Source organism: Myotis lucifugus, unplaced genomic scaffold, assembly GCF_000147115.1.
Source record: "Myotis lucifugus unplaced genomic scaffold, Myoluc2.0 scaffold_3, whole genome shotgun sequence".
In the NCBI taxonomy this organism is placed as follows: domain Eukaryota; kingdom Metazoa; phylum Chordata; class Mammalia; order Chiroptera; family Vespertilionidae; genus Myotis; species Myotis lucifugus.
The window spans coordinates 7,519,654-7,545,194 of record NW_005871051.1 but is presented as its reverse complement, the minus strand read 5'-3'; the positions used below and the strand labels follow the sequence as shown (position 1 = coordinate 7,545,194).

Sequence of the window (25,541 nt, the reverse complement as noted above, 5' to 3'; positions counted from 1 at the left end):
AGTCATGTTGACCGTGTTCAGAACAATCACTTCAACATTAATTTTTAATCTTATAGGTTACAATTGCCATCTCTATCTCTTGTTATAAGAGATGTCCCCTGTGCCTAAGATCTTTATTTTTGGATACTAAAGTATTTCTTTGAGTGATTTTTTATTTGTTTGTTTGTTAATCCTCACCAGAGGATATTTTTTTCCACTGATTTTTTTTTTTTTTTTTTAGTGAGAGTGGAAGGGAGGGGGGAGAGAGAGAGACCAGAATCAAACCCATGACCCTTCAGTCCATGGGTTGACACTCTAACCACTGAGCAAAACAGGTTAGGGCTCTTTGAGTGATTTTTAAAGAAGAGTATGTATTTGAATCTTTGCATATCTGAGAATATTTATTAAATATAAATTCTCTACCTGGCTGATGTAGCTCAGGGGTTGAGCATCTACCTATGGAGCAGGGGGGTCACAGTTCAATTCCCAGTCAGGGCTCAATCCCCAATAGGGGGGTGCAGGAGGCAGCCCATGGATGATTCTCTCTCATCATTGATGTTTCTCTCTCTCTATCCCTTCCCCTTCCTATCTGAAATCAATAAAAAAAATTTTTTAAACAAAATGTGTATTCTTCTGACATAGTTATAACTAAAGGGTGTTTTCCTAAGGAAATGATAGTGATATGCAAAGATGTGTGTTCAAGTTCATTTTGCAGTATTATTACAAATATTAGAAACTGATAAATGTCAACAAATAGAAAATTGGTCAGATAAAATAGAATTATTTCCAGCCATTACTGCAAAATCATAACAGTTTTATTACTTTTGTCACCCAACTGGAATTACGTATCATTAATCTTTTTGCCTGTTCCTTGTGCAAGTTATAATTATTTAGCTCATACAAAGCCAACATTAGCATGTTTAGCTATTAACACTAATATTCTACTTAGCATCTTTTTTTAGTTTTTTAATTAGATTAACAGTTGGCTAACAAGTATTTATTATTGAAAATATTTTTTTAAAATATATTTTATTGATTTTTTACAGAAAGGAAGGGAGAGGGATAGAGAGTTAGAAACATCGATGAGAGAGAAACATCGACCAGCCGCCTCCTGCACACCCCCTACTGGGGATGTGCCCGCAACCAAGGTACATGCCCTTGACCGGAATCGAACCTGGGACCTTTCAGTCCGCAGGCCGACGCTCCATCCACTGAGCCAAACCAGCCAGGGCTGAAAATATTTTTTAAAAGACCTTTAATTTTAGGGCAGGAGCAGGGTGGAGGGTGTCACTGGGGGAAATGAGGGACACTTGTAATACTCTCAACAATAAAGATAAATTAAATAAATAAATACCTTTACTTTTAGTTTGTTCCTTGTAGTCACTCCATGGATTCCTTTGGGCAACCTAGAGCAGAAGATAACCAGTCAGTAGTCAGCAGAATGCAAAAGAAATACTGGAAAACTAAACAGGTCCTCATCAAAGCCACCGGGAAAAAGGAGGATGAGCACGTGGTGGCATCTGACGCAGACCTGGATGCTAAACTGGAGGTAAGCTTTTCTGTGAGCTGTCAGCCACAGTAGTAATAAAGGGATTACACGGGAAATTCTAAACAAAAATAATTTACAGGTAATTTATTTTTAATGTTATAATACATTATTAATATTTATAGTAAATTCACTGGCCTCTCTTGCTTAGACCAATATTGGAAAAGAGCCAGGGTCCGAGTTAACGTTTGCTAAGGTTATCTATACTCCCTGATCTGTGGTTGGCAATGCTGGATGCGGTTTTCACTGGATTTGCCATTTTGGAGCTGAGGGGAGGACAAACTCCACAGTTTGACATTTCTATTAGCTCCCATGTATTGATCACCATTTCTTCCCCAAACATCATGAGGGAAATCTCAATGTGCTTTCTACATCAGAAACAAAATCCAAACTGAAGCACATCCCAGTCCAGGAAAATAGACATAATACTTACAAGAAAATGTTCTGCTTTTGAAGTGCTTATAACAGATATTTTGTGTTTGTTTATGGTTCTCTAAACTGTCCTAACAAAATTTATGTCTCCAAGGTTTTTCACTCCATTCAAGAGACATGCACTGAACTTCTGAAGATAGTTGAGAAATACCAGCTAAGACTCAATGGTATGAAATCATAGACATATATCCTGTAATCCCAATGTAATAGAAACCCTTATTTGAATGAAATGTTTAATGTAAAAATAGTTTCTTGAACTGTTTTTAGGAACAGTTTCTTATGATGACATAGAAATATTTACGGGGACCTGTTCTCAAAGTCCCAGAGTTCTCCAACACATTCATTTTGCTGAGCTCGGTTTTCCGGCTCAGAGTCTTAAGTGGATTTGCTTCCATCACTTAAAAACTCTCTCTCTTGACACCCCCCACCAGTTGCCTGTGCAGTTACCATGCCATTCCTCTGCTCCTTAACAGAAAATTTGGACATATTGTCTGTATGCACAGTCTTAATTCCTGTCCTTCCACTTTCTCTGCACTCACTCCAGTTAAGTCTGCATCCCCACCCCTCGACTAAGTTGCTCTTGTAATAAAAAATGGTCAAATCCTAAAATGCATATCTGCACATTTGAAAATGCATCATTTGTGGTTTTATTTTGTCATTTTTATTTTTATGTTTTACTAAAGACCAATCTTTCCCAAAACAAGTTCCATGGAGTCACTGCATCAAACCATCTGGCCCTGGCCGGTGGGCTCAGTTGATTGAGCGTTGTCCCGTGCATCAAAAGGTTGCCGGTTCGATTCCTGGTTGGGCCTCATACCCAAGTTGCGCATTTGATCCCCAATCGGGGCACATACAGGAGGCAGACTATCGATTTTCTCTCTCCCTCTCCCTTTTCCCTTCCTCTCTCTCTCTAAAAAAAAAAAAAAAAAAAGCAGAATCTCTGGGAATGGAGCCCAGGAGTTGCATCTTAAAAATGTCTTCTTCCCCCAAGTAATTCTTATGCATAGATCATTAGTTCTGTGAGAATTTTAGTGATATGTGTGTGTTTTAAACAGATGATAAAAATGAAACAATTAACTATACTGTAATTTTCTCCCTAGTTGTATCAGAGGAAGAAAATGAACTAGGGCTCTTTTTAAAGTTTCAAGCAGAACGAGATGCAACACAAGCTGGCAAACTGATGGATGCCACGGGCAAGGCACTCTGTTCCTCAGCCAAGCAAAGGTTACCTGGTTTTGCATCATCCTTAAATCTGTAGTCACTGTGACAGTTTGATGTATGTGCCTAAATGTGCATGTTGAAAAGGTTACTGATCATTCCAATCGAGGGTTAAAAGAGAAATATATTGCAGTATGTAATTGTTTTGAGACCTAACTCTTATTTATTTTGTATTTTAAATAATTATTTAAAAATTGACATTCTCAGTTGTTTAATTCCTAGAAATTGACTTTAGGCCTGTATTTAAATTTCTTAAGGGGTTTAATGTAACAGAGGCATCGCATAGCTAAAATTTAAATAGATATAGGTACATATTTTTCACTTTTTTGGGTACTATCCTATCTATGAATACATTCAAACTTTTCTTTTTAAGCAGAGGAAATTTTTTCTTCTTAATTATATACTTTGCATTTATCATCTTGCAGTTTTTTTTTATCTTAAAATATGTGCTGCAAAGAATCTCCAACAATTAATAAAGACAGCCAAAATCTTTGCACTTTCCAAAGAAAATAAAATCAGGCCTTCTCAGACCTGCAATGACCATATGTAACTTAAGCGGTTTTATTCTGAAACACCACCTCAGTGCCCAAGTTCATCCTTCAGGATGTGACAAAGAGACACTCAATACAGTGCGACGCTTTATCTAATGTCAAAAGCAGACCAGAGGAGCCGGGTTGCACTGATGCTTCTTAAGTCCTTGTTTCTTTGTCCTCATCCTCAGCTGCTAAGAACCTGAGCCTCATTAGTTCTTCTGGTATTTATCTGCTTTTCCACACCCAGGTTTTCCCTAAATTTGTCAATTAAAAGGTTTTCTGTTTATAAGATAATTCTTTATAAATACAGGGTCTCTTTTACCCATGAACTCTTTTAGAAATGGCAAATGTACTTGGGAGGTTATTTCTATGTGGATTAACATCCAACATGTTGCAAAAATGATATGTTTTCTAAAATAAAAGAGAAAGATATGGACACATCGTTATTAACAATTCCAAGTTGGCTATGTGATCCTTATTTGCTTTCTAAAGCCCTTTAGGCATCTTAATAATTTACTATGTACAGACTCATCTGGACAGCAAATACCCTTTATGGTTGTTATAAACCTTTGTTTTTGCTTTTTTTGGCTTATGGCGTGCACAACCCCCTGATTTTTACCTCTTTGCCATTAGATTGGCCCTGTATACTCCCCTGTCTCGTCTTAAGCAAGAAGTAGCAACATTCAGTCAAAGGGCAGTATCCGATACCTTGACGACAATTAATCGCATGGAGCAGGCACGCACGGAGTACAGAGGGGCTCTGCTGTGGATGAAGGACGTGTCCCAGGAGCTGGACCCAGACACCTTAAAGCAAATGGAAAAGTTCAGAAAAGTATGAAAACACACCCTTCTTTTCCTGGTGCACAAACCTGTTTAACTTCTACTGAATCACTTCATAAGATCAGACTACTTTTGACAAAATGGTATGTTATAAATTCCTGGCTGCTTGGAGATCTTCGTTCGAAGTGCAAAAGGTTGCCACACTTTTTGTTTTACCTTTTGAGTGGCATCCCCCACCCGTGGATCTTGTCTATTAATTCCTTTATCTCCCTCATAATAGATCTAACCACCCTTTAAACACTGCTGACCTGGACTTTGGGGCTTTTTTTTTTTTTTTTTTTTTTTTTTTTTTGCGGGAGGGAAATAGTTTATTAATGAGGAAAAATATATACGTAAAAATTCAGGTAAAGTGATTATGAATTATAAGAAAAGTGATCACATTTTTCATTCTGCCACAATACGTAGTTTGACCAAAAACTTTTAAAGCAACTACCTATGTATAGACATATGTTTTTCTGAATACACTCCTTATTATAAATTGCATTGCCCAAATTTACCGTACATGATTAATAAAATTCATTCACTCTTTCATTTCATAAATATTTGGAGTACCTATAGTAAAAATCATATTCACTGTTGCTGAAGCCTTGATTCTAGACCAGCAGTTACAAGTGGTTTGCCTCACTGATTACTCCCAACAGATCTGGGAAGTAGGTGGACACATGGCCTCAGGCCACTGCAACCTGTAATTCTGTTCCCTTTATAATACTTGACAATTAGAATACAGTCCAAGGCAGGAGTTGCACAACATTGTGAATGCATTAATGTCAGTTAACTGTGAATTTTTAAATGGTTAGGTGTTACGTTATGTGACTTTCACCTCAATTTAAATAAACAAACAAAAGAATACAATCCAAACCTCTTATCTGGACCCCAGTAGCCCTGCACAGTCTGACCCTTGGACCCTCTGCGGCCACATCTTGAACTTACTTTTTATGCTCCAGCAAGGAGTACGTTCCACTCTGTTCCTTCCTGTTCGGCAAACGTAAGGTCCTCACCCACCTCCCACGCCCAGGACTCTTGTCCCTGGGCCCGGAATGCCCGCCTCCGGGTCTTGGCATGGCCCGCTCACCACCTTTGTGTCCCAGTTCAAACATCATGCACAAGCCCACCAAGGGCTTCCCTGGTTATCTTATCAAAAGTAGTCACCCAGCCCTGGCTGGTGTGGCTCAGTGGATAGACCGTCGGCCTGTGGATTGAAGGATCCCGGGTTTGATTCCAGTCAAGGGCACATGCCCAGGTTGCAGGCTTGATCCCCAGTGGGGGGCGTGCAGGAGACAGCCAATCAATGATATTCTCTCTCTCTCTCTCTCTCCCTCCCCCTCTCCCTTCCTTTCTGAAATCAATGAAAAAAAAAATATTTTTAAAAAGTAGTCACCATTTCTGTGCATTCATCTGTTATCTTCACAGTTTGAGATTATCGTCACTATTTATTCTTTTTTTCCTGTGCTTCACACTCAGGGATGGTGAGGATGAACTCTGTTTTGTTCACCCCAATATCCCAGTGCCAGCACAGAGCATGGCACTTAATAGCTGCCTTATACATATTTGTTGAATGAGTGCGTATATTTAAAAGTTGAGTATTCACGCTACTTGGTGACATATGACTCAACTTATGTATAAAAATAGAATAGGAATGTATTTAAATGTATAAATATATCTTCATGACTTAGCACTATTATTAATGCTTCTCAATACTTTATGTCCCCTTTCCATTTATTCTTCTACTCTTACCTGAATATTACCCATCATTAATTTTAGATGTTACTTTTTATTTGGAATCTGTTTTTTCTTCTTAACTATATACTTTCCATCTATCATTGCATACTTTCTCAGCATAAAGACGTCTAGAAAGAATCTCATATAATTACTAAAAATAGCCAAAACCTTGACCACTAATCATGAAATAATAATACGGGGAAATTGAATTTGTTTTCTTTATTATAATTTCATGTGTCTGAAAATATGTATCATGAAACTTTATGGAACATTTATAATCTTATTATCAGTGATCATAGTGAACATTTTTGTGGTTCCAGGTCCAGATCCAAGTGAGAAGCAGCAAAGCTGCTTTTGACAAGTTGAAGATGGATGTTTGTCAGAAAGTGGATCTGCTTGGAGCCAGTCGCTGCAACATGCTTTCCCACTCACTCGCTACCTACCAGGTACCCACCCCATGGCCAGCATGCCCTTGCAGTAAAGATGAGTGGTGAGATTCCTTTTTAAAAGTTGTCCAAAGGATGTAACGGAATACATAATTATCAGATTCCTTTGATTTGCTAAAATTGACTCGTGGAGGTTGTGGCAGTCAGAAAATCATAGAATCCCGGCCCAAAAAAGATCTTGGTTAGGGATCGCCTACTCAGTAGCTGCACATGATTCTCTTTGGAGTCCTAGGAGAGAAAAAGAGACCTGGAGCCGGTCCTGGGCGGGGGAGGGGAACGCTGAGGCGGCAGGGTTTCAGCTCCTCCACTTTGAACTTCTACATATAATTTCATTGGAAGCAAAGATGCTGTGGCCCTCCAATTTTTTAAATTTTCTGTCATTGTATGGACGAGGAAAGTGCAACCTATGAGAATGAAAGGGAATGGAAATTTTGGGCTTAAAAACCTATGTTCTCTCATTCTAGGTTGTGTGTTCTTTTTATCCTGCCAGGGTTGCCATCCACATCACTGTAACCTCAAAAGTCTCTGCTTGTGCTTATATGACTAACGCAAATCACACACAAATAGCATACAGTGAATAAGACAGATATGAATAAGTAGAAGTTACTAATTTTAACATGTATTTGTAAATGGCAAAATAAGAGCACAAACTGCATTTACATAAAAAAGAATAATAAACGAAAGGAATTGGACATTCACTGCTGCTTCTAGGGACTCTACCTAATTCACTTCAGCACTGTGGGATTCAAGAACCAAAAAAAGGATGCACTGGAAAATAAAAGTGTTTGACAGTGTGTAGCATAATGCCTGAAACACAGTAGCTGCTAGTTCAGTTCTCCTTTATTCTCTCCATTCACCCGCCTCACTCTGAACAGGAACCTTAAAGCAGCAAAGGAAATTGGTCTATTGGTGGTGTTGCCTTGAGGACACATTTTTGGAGCAAGTCTTTCTTGAACCCTAAATGAAAGGCCAAATTTAGTGGAACATATTAGCTTCCTCGAAGATTTCTCATAAAAATCTACACATACCCCTAATACAAATAGGGGGTCTTTGTGCTTTTATCATTCTTTTGGATTCCTCCGAAGGTGTTCTAATCTTGGCTGTACTTACTCTCTGCTGACTCTAATGTACATTCCAGCACTGTATTCAGCTAGCGCGCGCGCGCGCGCGCACACACACACACACACACACACACACACACAGAAACAGAGCCAATTCTTATGCAGAATTACTATGTACTGTGCTTTCTGGTTCCCCAAACCTGGAAATGGATTTCAGTTTCTGCCCTTCATCCGGCAACTATTCACCTACTACACTAGTGAGGGAAAATGGCATCTAAACAAACCATGGAGAGGAAGCAGCACTCTAGCGTCACCTTTTCTTTTTCTGCAGAGAACACTGCTGGGATTCTGGGAGAAAACAGCTCGAACGATGTCCCAAATCTACGGGGCCTACATTGGCTTGCATCCATATGACTTTGTGGCCCTCAAGGTACATTTTTTTCCATGTTCATTTGTTAGATATGTTACACTTCATTTGGGTAATAACATTGAAATTATTTTTTGCTAAGCCTAATTTCAAATTTACAAGACATTGGCAAACATTTTTTACACTCCTTCAGCCAGTCATTTTTCTGCACTTTCCTGATTCCAAATGTATCAGCAACATAAAAAAAATACTTGGGAATATTGCTGGTTGGCTCAACATAATAGTAGGAGGTAATAAAAAGAGGTAGAATGTGAAAAGAAAAATAAAATGCAAGAGATAAAAGATTACGGAAAGTAAAAACTTAGGATGGTTCACAAAATGATCAGAGTGCCTATCTGACAGTTTTATAGGCTAAAGAACACATTTCTTGCTTTATTTTCACACTCATATCTTAGATGTGATTCATGATAGAAAACTTATGCCAGTTGGGTCATTATATATGTGTGATTGCGGCTGACAAGACTACTGCATTAGACCAGCTCTTTCTGTGACACCTGCAGATAAAAGGTACCCTCGGCCTATTATTAGAATACTTTTGAGATTTGCATATCTTCCTGTCCACCCTCTCTGCAGCTGGCTTACCACCCTGTGGTAATCACCTTGGTAGGCTAGGGTTCAGCGCCTTCGAATTTACCCTCCTACCTTATTTTCAGTGGAGCTTGAAAATGTTGTTGGTAGCTCTGTTCAAGCTAGACATGGTATCTGTGATGGATTCACATTTTGCAACTGTATATTCCTGGGGCTTGGTCTGGATTTTGTAAGTCGTGTTCTGACATAGCATATTGCAGTCTGATACCTCTGAATTCGTGTTTTTGTTTTCTGTTCTATTTTATGTCATTCTTTAGAATGTTTATTCTCATTTTCTTTGCACAACAAGAGGAACAAACTCTTTTCACCTACTTAACGTGGAATTTCTTATCCTTAGCAACTACAAGACACTTCAAGCAAGCTTGAGGGAGACCACAAAGAAGAACAAGTAGAAAACAGTCCACTCACTGAGAACCTCAGCAGGTAAGCAGTCAAAAGTTACACATGGTATCGTGCAAGCCCTGGACACCCTGTGTGCTTGGAGTTGTTTCTTCTCTGGCTCACCGAATACTTATTTCTACGTCATTCTTCCAATGAACATTAAAAATTTGTTTCGAAGCCTTATTTTTTCCTCTCACTTTTAACATGGTGGGCAAAGTCAAAGATAGGAATACGAACAGATTGGGCTGATAACTTCAAATTCTATAGTTTAGGAGAAGACTGAGCCTTGAATAAGAGTGTCTACCTAGTGACTCCCAGAAGGGGCAGCTTGCAAAAGGCAGGGACAGGTGCCAGCAGCTCCGAGGACAGAAGCTATTGAAAATCAATCCTCAACACTGCGGTAAAAAAAAGAGAGAGAGAGAGAGAGAGAGAGAGAGAGAGAGAGAGAGAGAAGGAATTCTTACCATTTGCAACAGTGTGGATGGAACTGGAGAGCATTATGCTAAGTGAAGTAAGCCAGTCAGAGAAAGATAAATATCACATGATCTCACTCATTTATGGAATATAATGAACAACATAAACTGATGAACAAAAACAGATCCAGAGACAGAGAAGCATCAGTCAGACCATCAAACCTCAGAGGGAAGGTAGGGGAGGGTGGGGGTAAGGGGTAGAGATCAACCAAAGGACTTGTATGCCTATACAAGTGCATGTAAGCCTAACCAATGGACACAGACAACAGGGGGGTGAGGGCATGAGTGGGGGGGGGCATGGGAGGATAAGGACACATATGTAATACCTCAATAAATAAAGAAAAAAAAGAAAATAAATCCTCAAAACCCACAGCTGGGCCTGGGCCTGGATCCCTGGACAGGGAGGCCGGGCTGTGCACACCCTTGGGTTGCCCATCTCCCTGCCATTACACCTTCTCTTTGTTTTCCTTTCAGAGCTGCCCCTCACTTCTCATTTTAACCAGATTGAACTGAGTATAATGAGGAACCCAGAAATAAGGCCCAAACAATTATAAACCATTTTCTGTTGAGTGGAAGGGGATCTGTAATATAAGCATTTCCCTTTTTTCTCTGTGGGGAAACAAATTTTCTGGCTAACTTGAATTTATAAACATATTAGAATGTAGATTAAATAATCAAATGTTTAGTTATAAATTAAACTTTACTTCTGCATTGACACTTAAAATCATATGTTAAATCATACATATTTAGATATATTAACTTAGTAAATTTTTTCTATTATCACATTTCATGAAATTTTCATTCCAAATCTCCTCATGTAGTATCTTCAGCTTATGAGAGCCTCCTTTTTGAGTTAACAGATCCCAAAGCACCTCACTTTCTCTCCCAACCAAGTTGCTTAAAAAGCCATGTGTGTAGACGGGAAATTTCCTTCTAAGTCATAAGAATGTATTTGCTCTGTAGGCTTATTTTGATATTTGCAATTAAATACTATATTGCATTTTAAATAACCTTAAAAACGTATTAAAAACAGGCTATATTCCAGAAATAATGACTAAATCTGTGTGCAATTTCTTTGTTTCATATTTTTCTTCTTTTTAAAATTGGCTTGAGAGAGAGAGGAGAGAGGTACAGAGAGAGACAAACATCAATTTGTTGTCCCTCTTATTCATGCATTCATTGGTTGATTCTTGTATGTGCCCTGACCGGGAATCAAACCAGTTACCTCTTGGTTCATGGGACGATGCTCAACCGAGTCACACAGGCTGGGCATCTTTATCTCAGTTTTTTATTTTTACACCAGATAGATGATATAAACATTCAAAGTTAGCATTGATTGACAATATTTTAGGCAAATGCGTTATTTTGCAACCATCACTTTGTTGTTCAAATTGGAGTACTCCATTTTTTCTACAGGTTTTCGTCCCCTCTCTTTAGTTCCTAAGTGTTGTTGAGTAAAAACCCTCCAGTGCTTGAAAGCTAAACTTTATACTCAATGGCTTTGGTGACAGATGTTTCCTATAATATAGCACTAGCGTAGTGCCTGCAGTGCTGAACATGTGCCCGGCGCTTTGTTAATTCTCAGTAAATGTTTACGGAATGAATAAGGAGTGAAAGGTTATGTTCACAGTCTGTGTGGATATAGAGAAACAGGATTTGTCTGAGACCGATTTTAAGAGATCTACTGGACAACCAGTTTAAAATTGAAAACGAAATAACACACACACACACACACACACACAATGTAAAACTGTGGAATATGAGTTCCAAATGTATTTTAACCAAAATCTTTACATTTTTTGGTTTTCACTTTAGGTTAGTTTTGTCAGATGAGGAAGTGAACTTGAGAAGTGAATCAGGTAAGATGGTAAATTCATTAAAATGTGAAACAATCACATTTTAAATGTCAAAACAGTTTGTCACATTTTTAAAAAAACTGACAAATAAAGCAAGATATTATCGACTATACATACATAGGTAGCGCGATATTTTTCACTATGTATTATTGACTTTACTCCCTATGCCAGGGGTCCTCAAACTTTTTAAACAGGGGGCCAGTTCACTGTCCCTCAGACCGTTGGAGGGCCGGAATATAGTTTAAAAAAAAACTATGAACAAATTCCTATGCACACTGCACATATCTTATTTTGAAGTAAAAAAACAAAACGGGAACAAATACAATATTTGTATTTGCATGTGGCCCGCGGGCCGTAGTTTGAGGACCCCTGCCCTATGCTGTCCTTTACATCTCGGGCCTGTTTTGTAACCAATTTGTACTTCTCGATCCCTTCACTTTATTCACCCAGTCTGTGAAAGCCTCTCCCCTTACGTCACTTTACAAATCTCTTGCGTACAAATACTTTTGCGTTAGCTTTATTTTTTTCTAGCTTTTTGAGTTGTAATACTGTGTAAGTTTAAGGTGTATACTGTGATGATTATATAGATATCACAAAATTATTATCATAACAAGATTAGGCAACATACCTATCAGCTCTCATAGTTACCATATTTATTTTGAGGGTAAGAACATTTAAGATTTACTCTCTTAGCCACTGTCGAGTATTAATTGTTAATTAATAGTTAATATGCTGCCCAGCCAGCGTGGCTTGGTGACGGAGTGTGGACCCATGAGCCAGTCTCTCATTTGTTCTGAATTTTAATTGGTTTTTTGAATAAATTTTTCTTCATTTGATGTGTGCGTTTGGAACAATTTCTAGAGAATTTTAAATAGTTATTTTAAAAATAATTTCCACCAGTTATTTAAAAACTGGTGTGCAGGTCCATAGGCCTCCTCACTATCATGCTGGAAGCCCCTCTTTTTCTTTTTTATTTAATAAAGGTGTAGGGTCAGGATTTTTCCTCTGTTAATTGCTATTTAAGTATCCCATGGATTATTCAGGGTATGGCAAAAGTAGGTTTACAGTTGTGAGTATGTAAAACAAAGTTTTATTCTTATTATTTATTAATTATTGTATTATTTTCCACATGAACAACTATAGACCTACTTTTGCCCCACCCAAAATGTCTTCTTTATCATTATTTTTCAGAAATTCCATTCCACTTGGGACCAAGAATTAATAGAATATATTAAAATTTACAGGTGGAAGAGCCTTTCAGTTTTTTGGTTTCATTTTTTAAATGATTTTATTTTATTGCATTGTAATCAGAGCATGTTGTTTGTAATATTTCTACTTTATGAAAGTCACTGATTTTTGCACCTTAGTATAATTAATTTTTGTGAATTTCAGTGTGTGCTTGAGAAGAAGGTATATTTTCTATTAGGGTTTATATATATTCAAAACAACTACTTTTATTGATTATTTTGTTTAGATCTTTTCTCTTCTTGGACTATTTTGTACTGAGTGATATATTAAAGTCTCCTATTATTAATCTGTATTTCTCCTTGCATCTCCTGTAGTCTGTCTTACATAGGTGGTTGGTTAATTATTTTACATGTAGATATGCGTAACTGTTATATCTTCATTGTGAAATGTGGTCATTTTGATCTAATTAGAAGTAATTTTCATATATGCTTTCTATCAGTTTATTAAAATTATGTTAATAAAATATGAGAGCAATGAAACAAATTTGGCTTGCCCTATATCCTACTCTCATTCCTTCAAAAAGAAAAAAGCCAGTCTGTTTTTGTTGTCACTCAACAGTTGCAAAAGATTTACCTGGAGATTCACTGGAAGATGATTTTGAGAAGGAATTCTCATTTCTGAACAACCTCCTAAGTCCTACTTCTTCAAGTTCTAGTGAATTTACTCAAGAATGCCAGACTGCCTTTGGGAGCCTCACGTTCCAGGAGCCTCCCGTGGGGTCCGAGCCCCTTGCTCATTCCCAACGATTCCTTCCTTCCCAGCTCTTCGACCTTGGCCTTCATGCTGCTGGAGCCTTCAACAGTGAGTGTCTCGGCCACATTTGGACACCCATGACTTATTGATCTTTGTGAAACAAACCATTGTGCATGTGGATGCTAAAGTCGATAAGACTGATTCTCGTTGACTTCAGTACTACGAGGTAAAATCTGCAGTCACACCAGTCAGCTGGAAAAGTAACACATACCCCACCCCTGGAGTCTGTGCACAAGAGTGAAACGGGAGCTGCTTTCCTGCCCCTCCACCAGCCCCCCTTTCTTCTCTGACGTTCCCAGGTATCTTCTCCACATGGAAAACCAGGGTCTTGTCTGAAACTATGGAAAACCAGGGTCTTGTCTGAAACTCTTGACCTGCTAAGCCACCCCGGCCAAGGGCAGGCAGGTGCTGTCTGTGGCAGCCTTGTGGGCAAGCCTGCGGCATGGGGACCGCAGCAGAGAGCTGGGGGCGGGCTGTTTTCCTGAGGAAAGGGTCGCCTGCTTTGTTTATATGTGGAGAACTCTCTCTACTCCCGCGGTTCCTCTATCCTGTGTCCAACCCAGCACCTTGGGGTCACTCTGCTCCCCACTTCCTATTGGTTGCTAGGTCCCGTCTGATCTCTTTCTGAAACATGTCTCAAGTTTCCCACGGTCCTCTCTGCCTCTGCTACCAGCGCCCCTTAGAGCCTCATTTGGCTTCCTGGGTTTGTGCTACAGTCCTCCTCACAGATCTCCCAAACCCTCGTCCATCCTCCCCGCATCCTCCAGCTCTCTCTCCAAGCAGCAGAAAGAATGAATCTTTCAGCTCCATTATAATGTTATGGGACCACTGTGGTATATGGGGTCTCTGTCAGTGGCCAAAGTGTCTTATGTAGCACGTGACCGTATTTCAAAAGCACTTTGAAAAATGGAAGGCAGTCTAATCTAAATCTAGCTGGGACTAAACATATTATTTGAATAAAATACATAATTGCAGATAAATTCTAAGTGTTTTATGCCTCTTATACTGTAGAATCTTACCCTGGTATGAAGACTGGAGGACTTATTAGATATTTTTAAGTTTTCTTGTTTTTCGGATGCTACTTCCTATTTGATTAGCAATGGATGATTCTTTCCTTTCCCCCGCCCCGCCAGGCTGGGCCTCCAGAGGGGGATTCGAACCTCCTCTCTCACACACTGATAGTCAGCCAGTGCCTTCACAGAGTCCAAAGAGATCAACAAAAGGTAAGTTATGTATTTATGGTCTTTGCTATCATATTATCAATTAGTTGAATTCAGATAAATTTAGAAAATGTATCCAGAAAAATATTTTATAAATATAAATTAATAAAATAATACTTTATAAATTATAATGAAAGCTGTACCTGAATACCACTCACCGTAGAAATAACTGAATGGAAATTTGTGATCTTGCCATGGTAAACTCAGTTCTGTAATCTTTTCTTTTTGGTGTGAAGGTTCGTTGATGGTGGATAATACCACTGGGGACAGAAGATGCTCTTTGATTACAGGATGCCTGTTGACAAATAAGGCGCTCATTAGCATAGGGCCTGGTACAGAGTAATTGCTAACATACTGCGTACTGACATATTGGTGTCTGCAGAGCGTGTCCATGTTATAATTACCATATGGGTATACATAGAAAACAGACACATTCTGTCTTGCAGAATTTTAGATACATATTAATCTTAGGCACTGATGTTGATTTCTTAAAGCTTTTTTAATCTGAGAGAATTTCAAATGTATAGAAACGTCGCATAAATGAAAATACCACAAAGAACACGTGTGTACCCATTGCTCAGATTCTCCTATTGTTAGTGTTTTACCCCACTTTCTTTATGGAGGCCTCTCTGTGTTATTTATTTCTGAACCAATTGAGGATAAGTTACATACATCATGACCATTTACCTATAAATACTTCAATTTGTGTTTCCTAAGAACAGGTATATTGTTTTGCACAAACAAAGTATGATGATAAACTTTGGGAAACTTCATCTTAAGATAATACTTTTCTATAATCTGCCATGTTTGTGTTCCAGTTTGGTGAGTTGGCCCAGTAACGTCCTTTGTAGCACTTCCCTCTCTGGCAGAGCAAGTCCAGGGTCATGGATTGTATTCGTTTGCCATGTCACTTGTCCCTAACCTATTTAATCTGAAACAGTTACACACAGCTTTTCAAAAATGTTTGGATATGGGCTTTTTGATAGAATATAGTCCATCTGTCCTACTGTTTTTTGTTTTTACTGGAATGCGTCTTATTTCAATTTTAGCGAGGGCTCCATGTGATTAAATTCAGGTATTCTTTTTTTTGCAAATTTTTACTTAAATTTTTAATTTAAGCATAGTTGGTAATATTAGTTTCAGGTGTACAGTATAGTGATTTGACATTTTATACCTTACCATGTGATCACCCCACTAATTCTACCAATCATCTGTCACCGTGCAAACTTACCACAGAAGACTTGACTACTGCTGCCTTTGCACTTTTAATCAGACCTTTTCTCAGAGCAGCATGCAATCACTTAGACATAAGAGCCTCAGCCAAGTACAGGTATCTGCATTAGTTTGTCAAAACTATCCTTAAGGAGATGTAATTGATAGTTTATCCTTATCAGTTGCCTTAAAATTTTTTTTATTCAAAAGGAGCATCTACTTTAAAATAATGAAAGTGGTACAATAATGTGATTTCAAAAACCCGAGACTCGTTAACATGTGTGTGTTTTTTTAATAGCTCCCAACCATGGTAACCAAGGCATGTCAGCCTGGTTCAACCTATTTGCAGACATGGATCCGCTTTCAAACCCAGATGCCATTGGACACTCAGATGATGAACTTCTTAATGCTTGACTGACGTTCCGATGCCACTTCAGAGGCCTTGAGACATCAATTTCTCCACATATTGCCTTTGTGGAAAGGAGTTCTTATTGAATCCATACACAAAAGCATTGCTTGTGAATATATAACCCTTGTCAGCCAGCTTTAGACAGATGGTAAGGACCACATTTGAATACACTTGTCTCTTTAATAGCTTGGATTTGCAGCTGTTGATAATATGTGGGAAATATTAGGAACTCCTTAGTTTGAAATAGATTTAGAAGTTTATTTTGAAAGAACAGCTGGGAAGAATTCTTCCGTAAGGGGTTGGGCTTATTTCTCTGGAGAGCCCTTTATTCAAACTGCTTTGCTGGCTGTGAGAATTCTTTATGTGTATAATGGACAGCAGGTAAATTGGGTTGTGATTTAGGGTTGGATTTTAAATAAAACAGTGGCAAGGAGAGTTCTCTGTTATGGAAAACAGCACTAGAACCAGGCCAGTTTTGTCTTTAGTTAGAAAGGTAGAATAAGGCTTGAGAACTCAATTCGCTTTAAATTTACAGAGAAACTTGGTGCTTGTTTTCTCCACTTAAGAGACTAAAATGTAATATTAAATTTTCCTTCATAGAAAATCATGGATACCCCTCAATCCATTATCGAGTTTTCGTGGGGAAGTAGCAGGATGACTTATTTGCTAGGCCCTTCCACTGTAGAAACAGAAAAATCTCTCTCCCTGCCATCAACCACAACAGTGTCCAGACACATGGCAAATGTAATGGGCAGTATTCACATTCCTGATGTGGGGGGAGGGGGGGCACGCCCTAGGCAACTGACAACCGTGTTCCTGAAATTACCCAGGAACTTCTGTCTGAATGAGGGAGACAGCCTAAACACCCTATCCTCGTACCTATTTGCATGTTCACATATTTCTTGACGTGTTTTTATCACAGAGTACTTCCTGCCGGAATCACAGAAAGCTGATCCCTAAGGGAGTGTCTTATCCTTCCCTTTTCCATTTGAGCGGCACCATCGGAGGTGTCTTTGATTGCTCAGGAAAACCTGTTAAACTCGGAGCGTTTTGAGCCTAAGTACTAGAGGGGAGGGTATTTCATTGAAGGTAGTGGAAGCTGATGAACACAGAGCCGCCGTACACACACATCAATCACTCAACTGCTCTCTTTTCTTCCGACCCTTTGGTTTGGGGGCAGTTCCCCAAGTGTGCTGTTTTTGTCATCCAGACCATTGCATCTCCATGGGAAAACACTGAGCTTAGCTGTTCACAGAAGTTTCAGTATGCTCTTAGTTCTGAAGAGGCTTGCTTATTATTTACAAGAGAGCTGCTTGTCAAGTTGGAGTCGCTGTATGGACTGGCATAGGTAAAATGCAGCCCACAGCTCACCCAGAGTGTCTGGCCTCACGACGGAACTGCCCACGGGTTCCCCAAAACACCCCACCACTGTGGCCGAGGACTGGTAGGCGGGAAAGATCTTACCTGAGTGTCAGAAACATGGACCCAGGAAAAGGCTATGAAGTCTTTCCGTGAAATCTTTTCACATGCTTCTTCCTGTTTATTTGCTTATCCCTTCAGAAGTATTTTTTTTAACTCTTCTTTTTTTATTCAGTGAAATTTCCCAGAATGCAATACTGTCTCTGTTCTGCCAAGATCCAGTCACCAGGGGTTATGATTACGATTCACAATCTAAATTTTATACCCGTGGTGACTCTGCTCTCACTTTGAGTATTTCAGAAAATGCTGACTCTATGCCTTCAGTTTGTGTCATTTTTCCTTTACTAATTTATTTCACTAATGCATTAGTTCAAATATATTTATCTTCCTCACATGCATACAAAGCAGACCCTGTTATCTCATGCAAACGAAGACACCATAGCACAGAGGAAAAGCACTAGTCTCTCTAAGCCAGAATCCCGAATACCAGACTATGAAAGTGAGGAGATACTTCCCTCAATTTCCCAAGAGCAAAGGTTCTCAAACAAACAAACAAACAAACAAACAAACCACAACAACAAAAAGAAAGACAAGAAAAGAAAAAAGCAAGGGATTTTTATTATTCAGTTCTTGTGTCTCTGACATTTTCAACACAATAGAGTATGTAGCTGTCCATTTAACCCAAATGCAATATTAACTGCTCTTTTAGCAAGTCTAGTTATACCTTCAGCAGGTCTTAGCAACTCTGTTTTTGAAGAGCACATTGGGAACTTTGTTATTAAAATGAAGGTAACCCTATTTTCTCAAGATTACTTATTTGAAGCTCATTCATTCATTTAGGGGCCAGAAACAGAAATATGATTGTTTTTATGCTTAGATTGCTAATAAAGAAAGACAGCCACATATTCAGTAGAGAGTGAAGGAAACTACAGAACAGTTACTATTTGTCTAAATCTAGATCAACCATGGAATAAGAAGCAAATTAACCTTAACTAAGTGTAGGCTTTCAAAGTAAATGGATGCTTTCTATATTAAAGGGGGGGGGGAGATATACCTTTTAATTTCAAATAAGAATGCATTTAACCTTAGGCAAGCCCCAGAATGAAATTTTGTCTAATCTCGCTACAACCACTTCACAAGAAGGGCAGGAATACCAGGGCATATTAAGATCAGAAGGTGAAACTTTATATTTCTTGGAATCTTTCATTAATTGTAAAACATAGTTCTGATATGGTTAGAAACAAACTGTATTTTAGCAAAAAAGGTTTCAGTATTTGCACAATATAGTGTTTATATTTCAACTATGGATGTTTATTTCACATAACTATCTTTACAGACCATCTGGAAACGTAGAGGTCTCACAGCGTAAGGACAAATGAAGTTTGAATGTGCTCTATTTTTCTGAGCCTCTTTTAACAAAGAGTATGAGATGGCATAAACGGAAAACTTTATTTCCTAACGTACTCAATGCAGATCCCATTATTGTTGCCCTGTTTCAAAACATGGGTTTTACCTGAGGACTGCAGGAGTGAGAAGGTCATTTGAATTGGTGTGTATATCCACCACAGAATGAAAATAAAACCAGGGCAAGTAATATCCTTGTGAGACTCATTCTTTCTCATTTACTTCTTACAGAAGGGGCACTGGAAGATATGGGACATAACAGAATGTGTTCTTTGTATAAATACTCTCAGTAGCAAAATACAAGCTATCCAATATAAAAAACGTGGGCTCAGAAGCAATAACCAATGAAATCTAAGCCTTAGCATTTAACCTGATTTGCTGAGGCAGGAAATAAAAAGAAGGAAGCCAGAATGGGCCCCGGGCATCGCATTTCCTTGCCTTGAGCAATAAAGCAGCCCCAGAATCTTCGGGTACAGAAATTAAACTAAAAATACAACAAAAAAACCCACACCAAACAAACAAGTGAAAAAACAACAAAAACAAAACAGAAATTAAACTAGGATGGAAATACAAACTTTAAAATATTATTAACTCAAGAGTATTGAAAGCAGTGCATTGTTGGAGGCAGTCAATGGGGGAAGAGAAAAAGAGGACATATGTAATACTTTCAAAATAAAGATTTTTTAAAAAAGTAGTGCACTCAGGTGCTTAAAACATCCTATATAATAAAAGCCCAGCAACCATAATGACCAGAACGACCGCTTGACCAGTCACTATGAGGTGCACTGACCACCTTTTAGTCCCTTTCCCTGGCCAGCAGGCTCCCATTACCCAGTGGTGAACGGGGACCTGAGGGTGGGTGGCAGGGGGTGCGGGTGGCACCAAGCCAAGGACCCTGCCCTGCCGGTCGCCCCCCACACAGAGGACAACCCACAGCGGGGTTGGGGCTGGCGAGCGGGTGGGAATGGCTGACTTCTTGGTCCCTCCCCCCAGCCCACAGGCTCTGATCGCCTGATGGCAAACTGTGAACCCGGGTGGGTGGCGGTGGGAGGCGGGGCCGGCTGCCAGCAGCTGGGGAAGATGGCCCTGATCGCAGGCTGCACCTAGGGACCGTATCCACGCACGAATTTCGTGCACCGGGCTTCTAGTACAATGTATAAGTTGTTTAAATGGGCAAAGAAAAGCTATGGGACGAAAAATGTTTGTTGGTCCAGATGGGTCATATCCATAAGCCCAACATAAAATATCTTCTTCTACCTTTTGTGTGCCATTGAAAAGGAGACTAAAAATCTCAATAAAAACTGTCCTTGGCATTTAAAGTGAAGTCGTGGTTCTTCTCTCGGTGTTGTAAAAATAAACCGTTCAGTGCTCAAAGTGTAAACAGCAAAGGCCTATATGTAGATACAGGTCTGCGTGGAGTGAACAGGTAAGATTTTGAAGGGCATTGTTTTTACATTAAAGAAAGTTGTTTCCTTTTTCCCATTTCAAAGTAATACCCCACAGTCTGCAAAACACTGGAACGTAGAAAAAGAAGTCCTCCACAGCCCCGTCATCCAGGCATAACCACTGTTAACATCACACATTACTCTGTATTGCCTTTGACCTCATATGGGATTTAAATTATGATCCAGATGATTTATTTTATTGTTTTCTCCATCTAACATGGGCATACCAAGTTATTGAGATTGAAGAAATTACTTTTGTAAGGCTTTTCCTGGAAAAGTAAATTAAAAAAAAACCCCACCAAAAATGTAACCAAAGTCCCTTTCTGCCTCTCTAAAAGATGAGCCCCCACATTAAAGAGACGGTTTCTCTTGAAATTTTCCAGCTCCAGCAACATTAAAACCCAGAGAGCTGGAGGGCCCGTGCCACTGACCTGCTTGCTCAGGAACCGGCGTCTCCCCAGCTGGCTTTCCCTCGCCCTCTGCACTGCGCTGCCAGCTTCTGAACGAGAAGCCACAGAGAACAAACAGGGCAGCGGTCCAATGGCCCATCATCTGCAGTGAAACGGAAACACCTCTATTTACCACTGTCACTGTCACAGGAGAACGCCACGGCATATGGCTCTGTGGTCAAGTTTGAGTTCTATAGCCAGTCTTGGTTCAAGGGCAGACTCTGACATTTTCCAGATGTATTGCCATGGATAAGTCACTGAATCTAATTCCAATTCTATTATATGAGGCAGTAAAAACAGCAGTACCTGGCTTCAGAGGGTTATTGTAAAGGTTATGCTAAACAGTTACATATAAAGTGTCTCGTTAACCGATCAGTAAGCGTTACCTAATTTTATGATGATTTCTGCTCAACAGCCTTGACTATCTTACGCGTGACAAGCTAAAATGAGTTCTATGGGACCATTTTCTATGGCCAAAAGCTTCCGGCTTTCCTAAGGAATGAATAAACGAACCTAATAGATGAAGGAGAGAAGTGTTTGCTTCCGGTTTTGTACGTTCATCTGTTTTCATGGTCTCTACCTTTTTCACTGACAGCGCTAGCAGCGGCATTTCCTTCATCACATAAACAGGAAAGCTGAGTTTCAAAGAGGTGACTTCTCCATCCGACACCCCATGACCATTAGGCTGAGAGCCAGAACTAGTCCCCAAACTGTGGCCCTAAGTCCAGGGCTTTTCTGCATCTCCTTGGTATCATCCCAATAATCTGAAAAATAAGTGCTTAATACCTGGAATTGGGATGAATGCTTATACTATTGGTTTTTAAGCATCTGAGCCTCCATAACAGTCTAAACATGTGTGGCAGGACTAATCCATGCTGGTGTATACACCTGGCCAGGGGTCCAGCCTGCAATGGAAGTACGTACCCTGGACTGGAATCAAACCCAGGACCCTTCAGTCCAAGGGACGATGCTCCAACCACTGAGCAAAACTGGCTAGGACGACAGTTATTACTTTTGAAAAGAAATAACTGATTATATAATTACTGGATATTACTTAGTCTCTTGACAAAATACTCCAAATAAAATATAAAACAAGAATTGCAAAGGCCCTGGTCAGATGGCTCAGCTGCTTAGAGCGTTGTCCTATACACCGAAAGGTTTCAGGTTTGATCATGGTCAGGGCACATACCCAGGTTGCGGGTTTGAAACCCAGTCAGGGCCAATGCAGGAGGCAACAATCAATGTTTCTCTCACTCTAAAATCAATAAAAATATATCCTCGGGTGAGGATTTTATAAAAAGAATTGCAAAAATACATTCCTATAAAATTATTTATCTGGATTGATATTATAAAAAGTATGGCAAGTGAAAGTACCATTTTATTTGAATTACTAGAAGCCCGGTGCACAAAATTTGTGAATGGGGGGTGATGTCCTTCAGCCCGGCCTGCACCCTCTCCAATCTGGGAAACCTCAGAGGATGTCAGACTGTCCTGTGGGATCAGACCTAAACCAGCAGTCTGACATCCCTCTCACAATCCAGGACCACTGGCTCCTAACCATGCACCTGCCTGCCTGCCTGATCGCTCCTAACCGCCTCTGCCCTCCTGATGGCCCCCAACTGCCCTCCTCTGCCAGCCTGATGACCCCTAACTGCCCTCCCCTCCTGGCCTGATGGCTCCCAACTGCCCTGACCTGTTGGCCTATTGCCCCTAACCGCCTTTGCCTTGGCCCCCACCACCGTGGCTTTGTCCAGAAGGAACTCAGACATCTGGAAAATGGCCGGTTACCCAGTCTAATTAGCATATTACCCTTTTATTAGTATAGATGCTGTTAACTATGATTGCCCTTTCTGTTCAAAGAAAGGACACACTAATCTGGCTGGGAGTCTTATGCCTCCAGGACCACCCTTGGAATGCGGTCCATCCTCATTCAAGAACCGCCCATTCTCTTGCTGTCATGCCCCCAAGGTCAGCCTTAGTTCCACCTCAGCTGGCCTGTGTGGGTTTGTGACATCACAAGCAGGCCACTCTCTTTCCATCCCATCAGAGTTAATACCAACGCTGACAACTAGATGTTTAATGGATGTGATGCTGGGTGGGACTTTGCAAATTTCTCCACCCTGTCGAGTTCCGCAAGCACCCAAGTACCGCCTCCTATTCTGCCACTTGGAAACCTCTGGCTTCTTTGTGTTTTTTTTTTTTTTTTTTCTTTCCCCTCCCGCTTTGCCTCAGGTGGGGAAGATAATGGTTTGTTAACCACAAGCAGTCTTGGAACTGGCTGGCCTTTGTTTTAAACTCCCCTGGATTGCAACCTTTACAAATTTTACACTTTTAAATTAATCTTAGAATCTTAAAATTTTAACCCCAGCACAGAAAATCATAAATCAGGGAAGAGCAAATTAAAGTCTCTACTTTACAGACATAAAGACAGAAATCTTAACTAGCTAAGAATTTCTGGTGGACCAACACCCTGCCAGGGAGAGCAGGATGAATCCCCAAGAATAAGGATTCTTGGCAGCTGCTGGGACTTTCCTGCAATCTCTGTCATGGGTTCAGGCCCACCACACACAACTGAGCTTCCCCCAAGGCAGGTTTTGCCCCATCTTTAAACAAATTAAACAAAAAAATCCAGACATAAAACATCAACATACACTCTCATACAGGCACGCGCAACACTAAAAGTTTACACCAAGAGCAATGTCTCTATCCCTGGTTTGGGAACTTGCCTCCCTAGAACCTCAGCATTCTCCCAATGGACTATTTTGGGGGAATGTATTCCCTAGGCCTAGAATTTCTGTTTCCCATCCTTGGCAGGACCCTTGTGACTATGTACTCAACCCCTCATGTTGGAGGTTTCTCATACTCCCTGAGATCTGCTTTGTCCCTCTCTGGTCACTTCCCTCGCAGGAGAATGGAACCACAGATCAGAACTCTGCACTCGCTTTATGTCCAAGACACATTCCAGTCACATATTCCTGACCTCCGAGGGTACCCAATCACCAAAGTAGTACTCAGTCCAATTTCCCACCTTGGCTCATGCATGAGGTTACCTGATTGCCACGGGTCTTGCTTGGGCCCTTCCTGAGTTGCTGTTTGACTCTCGATCCCAAGCTCATAGTTGGCCCAGGGGTAATAGCTGTCACTCCTCGCCGAGGCCGCCGCAACTTGGCAACAGGGTGCACCTCCTCAGGAGAGGGGTCTAATTTCCCTGTGGCAATAGACGGTATCCTGGATGAGCCCCCAAATTGTTAGAAATAAGACAAGCCCCCGAAGTCAGGGGTTCTGGTAGAACACAAAACATATTCGGGAGCTATGCAGCAAGGCAAACATCTTTACATCTACATAGAAAGGTGAGCACACATGGTCTGGAAGTATGCATACACAGAGCAGGCTTCCTGCTCGGGATTTATAATCCCTGATGCACGTGACCTGTCCCTTGCTCAGGTGCACAGTCTTTTACAATAGGCTAATTCAAAGGGAGGAGTTGGCCTTTGCTGTTACAAGATGGCAGCCCCCAGGGGAGCTCAAGCCGTGCAGCCAACATGGCGGCTGCCAAGTCACACACTCCAAAATGGCGGCTGTCTAAACTGTCCTTTGACATAAAAGAAGGCTTGTTTATTCCCACAAGACCCAACACCCTGAGCAAATCACTGAGGCCAAGATTCTGCGTGGGCAACATCAGTTAAGGGTTGCCACTTTGCTTCAAGAAGGCTTGTTTTGTCTAGTCTATACATTATAACAAAACCCCATACACTAAAGTTTATAGTCTTTAGTTAATGTCCTTCCTTCTTAAGTAGAAAAAATCTCCTTGAATAAAGTGATTGCCTTGAAGACCACTAGATATTCATGAGTGCTGCAAGATGCTTGTATCCAGGCAGGTGATCAGTGACTCTGGGTAAATGAATATATATCAATGCAAGTCAAACAGAGGAGATTTTTCTTTATGTTTCCAGGTTCCTGTGGTCTCTGTGAAGGCTACTGGTTCTTCTCTAAGGATAATGAAGTAGTAGTTTACAGTGTTACACAGGGCAACCATAGGAGATCCTGAAAATCAAATAAAGCAGCCAATGAGATGTCAGAGATATGATGCAATGGGGTGGGGCTCAGATAGAAGAAGAGAGTATTTGAAGAGTATTTAAATTTGGCAAGAGAAGGACAGAGTGACAGGAAAGCACAGGGACAAAAGAATATTAGTAGGAACTGGAAAGCTGCTTGGTTTTATGCTTTCATTGTCTGAATGAAAAGAAAATGTCCCCAGAGGTAAAATGACTTTTCAATGCCACATAAGACTTAGTCCAGAGGCTGAATTAGAGAAAGATGAACACAATGAAGGCTGGTAGCAAGGGGAGAAGTTGAAAGTCAGAAGTGGAGGGGAAATGAGAGGCTGAATCAGTGCCTACAGTTTAGGGAAGGAGCACTGGCTTTTTATTTTTGTTTTTTTTGGTGGTGGTTTGTTGGTAGAAGAAGGAAGTCAGAATAGAGG

At 40.2% G+C, this 25,541-nt stretch overlaps 1 protein-coding gene and 1 long non-coding RNA gene across 2 annotated transcripts; one reads left to right on the top strand and one right to left on the bottom strand.

The window, feature by feature from the left end:
- Positions 1 to 1,333: 1,333 nt before the first annotated feature.
- Positions 1,334 to 16,809, top strand: ICA1L (islet cell autoantigen 1 like). Its single transcript, XM_023759271.1, has 11 exons — positions 1,334 to 1,528; positions 2,052 to 2,124; positions 3,058 to 3,181; positions 4,342 to 4,540; positions 6,588 to 6,713; positions 8,106 to 8,204; positions 9,127 to 9,212; positions 11,459 to 11,502; positions 13,306 to 13,548; positions 14,634 to 14,723; positions 16,231 to 16,809. Exons 1-11 carry the CDS (start codon positions 1,367 to 1,369, stop codon positions 16,344 to 16,346), a joined length of 1,362 nt encoding a protein of 453 aa, XP_023615039.1. The 5' UTR covers positions 1,334 to 1,366; the 3' UTR covers positions 16,347 to 16,809.
- LOC111827318 lies at positions 14,996 to 24,209 on the bottom strand. The gene is made up of 3 exons (XR_002830830.1): positions 24,109 to 24,209; positions 21,041 to 21,161; positions 14,996 to 15,015 (listed from the first exon to the last, which is right to left on the bottom strand). It is a non-coding gene; the product is annotated as an uncharacterized LOC111827318 (long non-coding RNA).
- Between the last annotated feature and the right edge of the window lie 1,332 nt (positions 24,210 to 25,541).